At 45.2% G+C, this 6591-nt stretch overlaps 1 protein-coding gene across 3 annotated transcripts; it reads left to right on the top strand.

The window, feature by feature from the left end:
* Nucleotides 1-541: 541 nt before the first annotated feature.
* LOC132214783 (transmembrane protein 254-like) lies at nucleotides 542-4778 on the top strand. 3 transcript variants are annotated; one of them, XM_059662217.1, is made up of 4 exons: nucleotides 550-708; nucleotides 2531-2634; nucleotides 2827-2886; nucleotides 4147-4778. In XM_059662217.1, exons 1-4 carry the CDS (start codon nucleotides 619-621, stop codon nucleotides 4265-4267), a joined length of 375 nt encoding a protein of 124 aa, XP_059518200.1. In that variant the 5' UTR covers nucleotides 550-618; the 3' UTR covers nucleotides 4268-4778. The 3 variants fall into 3 exon arrangements, with proteins under 3 accessions (XP_059518201.1, XP_059518200.1, XP_059518199.1); XM_059662216.1 differs by lacking the exon at nucleotides 550-708 and adding an exon at nucleotides 929-1076; XM_059662218.1 differs by lacking the exon at nucleotides 4147-4778 and having other exon boundaries at nucleotides 542-708; nucleotides 2827-2890.
* Nucleotides 4779-6591: the final 1813 nt, after the last annotated feature.

A 6591-nucleotide genomic window follows, 5' to 3' on the forward strand; every position in this document is an offset into this window, starting at 1 on the left:
ATTGATCCATCCAGAGGGGAGAGAGCTAAATGATCATGGGGCGAGAGATGAGAGTTATGATGGGGGTGGCGACACAGGATCCTGGAGGATGAAATCCTAGCCACCCCATCACCTGTGGAGAGTTCGAGTTAGAAGTTAAATGGAGGCACAGAAGGGTTAGGTAACTAGTCTAAGCTTCCGCAGAAAGTCAGTGGCAGAGCCGCGGCTTAAACCCAGGCAACCTACTCCACAGCCTGCTCATAGCTGCTGTGCCCTGAGGTTTCAGACACGGAACGACAAGGAAGAGCATTGCTTCCCGCAGGGCACGCCGAGCTGAAGTTCCAATATGAGGCTCCTGGTTAGTAGACTTCTACGTAAAGCACCATCCTAGTTCCACACTTTATCTTAAACGCGGGAAAGTGACTGTGGGAGAGGGGTCTACCCTGCAGATGAGGTCCAGCCCTCAGGCTAGAATCCAGCAACAGCCGCCCTTGGCGTTCCGGCACCCACAGAATCTGCTCCCTCCTGAGAGGGAGGAGGGAGGGGCGCTGGCCGAGGCCCCGCCCCCGGCCCGGCCCCGCCCCCGGCCCCCGCCTCCGAGCGAGCGGGCCCTGAGCGCTCCCGGGGCGAGCTGCCGCGATGGGGAAGGCGGCAGGCGACGAGGCGTACTTCCAGAGGGGCAGTCTGTTCTGGTTCGCGGTCATCACCCTCTCCTTTGGCTATTACACGGTAAAGGCAGCGAGGGGAGCGAACGAACGCCCCATTGAACGCGGGGCCCACGCCTGCGGGAGGGGCAGGCGGTCGCGCAGGCGCATTTGGGCGCCGCTGCTCTCGGAGCCGCGGCTGAGACCAGCCCGGAACGAGACGCAGGCGCACTGGTCGGCCCGCGCCTCCCGCCGGCGCTCCGGGCCCTGAGACCGGCTACGCAGGCTTTCCCGGTATGGGGCGGGGGCGGGGCGGGACGGCTCTCCACACCACGGCTCAGTGTCAAGATGGTGGTGGCGAAGTCGGAGGGCGGCAGGGCGGCCACCGACTACTTCCGCGCAGCCAGACCCTTGCCCACGCTGGCCACAGCCCTGGCGCTGGGATATTTCGCGGTGAGGCGTGGAGGGGCGGGGCACCTGCTTCCGCCCGGCGGGCCCTCATAGGGCGAGGGGCTCGGAGGGAGCGCGGTTCTGCGCCTGCGCGCCGGGCGGTTGCCTAGGTTACTGGAGTAAGCGGAAGTTATTGGGTCACAGGTCTGTTTCTACTCCTAAGGGTTCCTGCGGTTGCGTTCCCTCCGCTCCAAGGTTACTACGATTTATCGGAGTCTCAGAACTCACCCAGGAAGCCAGTTTACGGCCTGCCAAGTCAGAGTAGGGTTTCCGAAGCAGAATGTTGGGGCAGTTAAAGTTGCTTAGAAAACGGAGATAAAGGATGGTTGACACTTAATTGGTAAGAAGGGTTAGAGAGGATGTAAATGTTATGGTGTAGATGTGGAACCAAGGCAGATGATCTCTGATGAGAAGGGGGGCGGTTTTTGTTTTGACAGTTCGTTTATAAAAGATAACGGGGAAAACTTCTGGAAAAGTAAGTTGGGGACTGAGTTGGTGTAATTTTGAATGGAGGCAAAACTATTTGGATATTGCCCGGTAGATCCTGGAGATTGGGGATTAAAAGTGTGTCTGTTGTGTCCACAGTGTGTGTTGTGAAACCGGACCACCTTTTTCCTGATTTCCCCATATGAACTGAAAATTTTCAAAGGCGCATTTCTGTCCTATGATTCTGCATCTCTGATTAGTTAGAATATAGATAGAGGAAAGCTTTGATGGCCTCAGATTGGGTTATTGTGGATAGATGCTGCCCCTCCCATTCCCCTTGGTTTGGGAGAATGGAGTGATGTTTTATGCTTTATTTAAATTTTAGGTGTGTAACAACATAACTGGAGAGGTAGTACTGCTCTTGGCTGAATATGAATGGGACAATAAATTTGGACCTATTGGGACTTAATTATTCTCAAAAGCCTAAGGTGACAGAGGTTACAACACAGAGACTGAGGGAAAATGGTTACGATTACAAAAACCTTATGTGATTAAGTGGTTGCTATTAGCACGTCACAAACCTGATCTCACTTATTTTCCAATTCTGTGCAGTGGATCAGTCCCAGTTTTAGATATAGAGAAAGTGAAAGGAGGCGATGGGATTATAAATTAAATGGAGATCTGCCTCAAGCCATAGTTTCTGCAGCAAAGAAACTAGTCAGGGCACAGAAACTCTTAAAATTTGTTAATAACCTGTATAAAATCATGTTTTAATGGAATTCATTAAGAATAGAAGCCACCCAGCCTGAGCACTGAGTCTGATACCCACATAGTTTCCTCAGAATAAATCTCCCACTAGAACAGCATTTAGAAAATAGAAGTGAAGAGTGGCACCTCCGATGTCTTAGTTCACAGTTTCTTTGGTCTGTTCTTACTGTAGAATCAGGATTATTTCCTAGCCTCTCTCAAGAATAAACATTTGCTGGTTCCAGTGACCTGATAGGTGCTCTGTGCCTCTGGTTCTCTTTCAGTGGGCTGTCTTCTGGCCTCAGAGTATTCCTTACCAGAGCCTCGGGCCCCTGGGCGCCTTCACTCAGTACCTGGTGGACCATCATCACACCCTCCTGCGCAATGGGTGAGGAGGGCTGCGGAGTGGGACGCGGACACTGCAGTGCTAGTCCCACTGTAGACCTGGGAGGCCTGCAGTGGCCTTTAGATATCTGAGTGGTGCTAGTTCACAGTAAAGCACTCTTTTTTATGAAGGTTTCTGGGTTAGATTTCATCAGCAGATAACCATCACCTTAAACCTGGCTGACTTCTGTTCCAGGTACTGGCTTGCCTGGCTGATTCACGTGGGAGAGTCCTTGTATGCCATGGTATTGTGCAAGTAAGTGTGTGTAGTAGGTATTTGTTGCTTTGCTCTTGGTATCTAATTTGAGAGGAGCCACATTTAAATAATTCATGGACTTGTAGACTGAGAGCATTCTCCGGGTAGAGTTGAATCCCCACACCTAATACTGGGCCGAGCCCAGAGGGAGTACTCAATAAATATTTAATGAGTGAATTTATTTCATTTGTGATAGCTAATCAGTTATTTAGTTACTTAATTTAGATGATTTTTCTTATTTTTTTTATAGAAATGTCTGTGTATGATCCCCTGAAAAAGAGCTTAGCCCCTGACCAGGGCTGGTGATTCTCAGTCCTAGTTTTACAACTGAGTCACCTGAGGAGCTTTTTCAAAATACACAAGCCTGGTTTCCAGACCCACAAGATCCCAGTTTGCTCAGCCTTGCTTCAGACATGTTATTTTTACAAGCCCCACAAATAATTCTGGGGTGCAATGCAAGCTAAAAGCCCCTGGATTAAACGTCACTCAGTGGATGCCAGTGTAGGCTACTATTGTGTGAAAGTAATAGAAAAGATTCTCTTTTTTTTTTAAAAATATATTTTATTGATTTTTTACAGAGAGGAAGGGAGAGAGATAGAGAGTTAGAAACATCGATCAGCTGCCTCCTGCACATCTCCTACTGGGGATGTGCCCGCAACCCAGGTACATGCCCTTGACCGGAATCGAACCCGGGACCCTTCATTCCACAGGCCAATGCTCTATCCACTGAGCCAAACCGGTTTTGGCGAAAAGATTCTCTTTACATTTGTACTTCATGTAACATATACAGAAAGGATGGTGTAATGAAAGAGGTAGTTATAGTGATGCCAAATTGCTTTGCAGTTGATTTTCTTTCTAGTCAAGATTAACAGTCACCTCTATTATTGCTGTATTATTTCTAAAAGTGGAAAATGTAGTACTTTATTACTACTGTGTTTTAATAATAAAAATAATATTTCTTGGGTACACACTTGCTCTGAAGCCATCGCAATGCTGTTTAACGCATCCACTCATCAAAATCATGTGAGAAACAGTTTTATGATACAGCTCTAGGCAGTAGCCAGGCTGCTTCTCAGGGAAAAGTGTACCGTCCTAACTGCACAAGGAAAATGAAAATAAATGAACTAACCATTCCAGGTAGGAAGCTGGAAGAAAAGGCAAGATAAACCCAACTAAAGTAGATAGAAGAGTACATTTTTAAAAAATAGAAGATAATAACTATGAAACCATAATATTAAAATTGTTTCTTCTTCTTTTAAGGTCTAAAGGCATCACGAATGGTCGGGCTCAACTGCTCTGGTTCCTGCAGACGTTCCTCTTTGGGATAGCCTCCCTCTCCATCTTGATCGCTTACAGACCAAAACGCCAAAAGCAAACTTAAAGGAGATCTCCAACCCTTTCCCTGCACTGACATCCAGCCTCACTCTTGTCTGAGGATGGCGTGTTTACTCCACCTTTCTATTTTCTGGAAAGTTACGCCCCTCTAGTCAGTCATTATCTCATATTCTCTGGTTGGACTTGAGTAGATAATAGGAAAAGGGTTTACCTTTCCAATTCTGCAGACTAACCTATTTGGCAGAGTATTTCCAGCTACCTCTCTCTCTGCCATCTGGTTTAAGCCACGTACTAAATTTGCTTGTTGGTATACCTGTGCTCCCACCTTTTGACTGACACATCTTACCCATACCACCTCCATCTTAGCTGATTAGGGGTTGCTTTTTGGTAAGGTAAAATATTTTAGAGTTAATGGATGGAAATCCAACTCAGATTTTGTAAAAGCATGGTCCTCTCCAAGGGAAATAATGACAGTAGTATTAAGGGTGCCGGGAACAATATGGTGCATTATTGAATGAAATGGATTAACGAATAAAATGCTGTGAATTGTCTCTCCATTCAAATGCTGTATTTATATGTCAGTTTTGATATGTTGTCACACATTTCATCCTACCTTTTCTCAAATAGACTCTATTCTAGAACTGTCCGTCCAGTTCAGATAGCAGGGGTATTTTTCCCACTGAGAAAGAAATACAGAAAGCCCTGGTTGTGGTTCGTACGCTCCTCATTATGCTTAGAGAGCTGCCCGCAACCCACTTAACTTCTCCACACACACTGAGCCACAGCCTGGTATGAGAGTCTCCTTTTATTGCAGGATTATTCTCTAGTTTCCATTAACACTTAATTTAGCTTATGATACAATCTACACAGCAAATGAGAGGAGTATTCTGACTTTGCCTTTTTTTATTGTTGACAGTATTGCAGATGTCTCCCATTTTCTCTCTTTTTGCCCCCCTTCAACCAGCCCCCACCCTCTGCTATTGCCCGTGTCCATAGGTTATGCATATATGTTCTTTGGTTAATCTCTTCCTGTCCCCTTCCACTGCCCCCACCCCTGAGATCGGATATTCTGTCCCATTCATCCAAACCTCTGACTTTTCTGGCTTCTTAAATGCCAAAAGCCTAAAACCCTGTAATCTCATTTGGGGCATTATCATGGCTTGTAGCACAAAAGGATCTTAGTGGACAAATGGTGCCGGTCACTCATTTTACAGACCCATGGACGCATCCCACCCAGGTGAGGTAACCATTGCACAGAGGCCAGGCTCTCCCTGGGCCTTGTGTTTCTCCCCTTCCCCACAGCACAGGTGCTTAGAAGTAAGCCTGTGAAGCAAAAAATAAACAAACAGAGACATCTTGGCTTTGAATGGCAGTCATAGTGCTGATACAGAGAAACATCTTTATGATGAGTTTGGATGTGAAAGGCTAGAGGCATTCTGGTGAAAGTGGCAGGATAGAAGCCAGGCAAATTTCTTGACAAGTGGAATAAAGGAGCAGATGAAATAATTAAACAAGGCCAGACAATTTGAGCAATTTACGGCCAGCTAATGAGTCACAAAGTTTTATCTCCCCTAACCAAAGACACTTAGAAGCAAATGGTTTACTCATTCCAGACCATCCTGGTCCTGATTCCTCTTTAATAACATTCTTTAAAAATAAAGCTAACCAGTCCAGCTGGTATGACTCAATGGTTGAGCATTGACCTATGAACCAGGAGCTCATGCTTTGATTCCTGGTTGGTTTTGGGCTCAATCCCCGGTGTGGGGAATGCAGGAGGCAGCCGATCAATGATTCACCATTGATGTTTCTATCTCTTTCCCTTCCTCTCTGAAATCAATAAAAATATATTAAAAATAAAAACCTCAAGCAGCTATTTTAATATATTAAAAATAAAAACCTCAAGCTTGGTATCTCCCCCGCCTCTTCAGCCTTGTAAAAGGCATCAAGGACACTAGGCAATGAAATAGCTCATTTTTGAGCCCACTAAAGAAATGCAGTAATCACTAAGAATCCAAATAGATCATTTAAGTTAATATCTTTTAAAGTTATTAGCATAAAACATGTTTGTTTTGGCTGGGTTTACCGAAAAAGTTCATGTTATCTCTCATACCTCTTAAAAATAAGTATTTGCCAATGCAAAAAACAAAAATCCTGTTTCTAAGAGTTATGAAATGTATTCATAAATTTGCCAATCTAAAAATACTAATTTTTGTTGTCACTAAAAATTAAGGTATCTAAGAATTAAGAATTCTAATTAAGTTAGAAAAAAACTATATGGCTTTGATAATTAAAGGTGTAGGTTATGGCAATATATTTGTAAGGAAATAGAAAAAAGATAGTTATTTCTAACTCCAACTAAAAGGAACTAGG

This window comes from Myotis daubentonii, chromosome 13, assembly GCF_963259705.1.
Source record: "Myotis daubentonii chromosome 13, mMyoDau2.1, whole genome shotgun sequence".
NCBI classification, from domain to species: Eukaryota; Metazoa; Chordata; class Mammalia; order Chiroptera; family Vespertilionidae; genus Myotis; species Myotis daubentonii.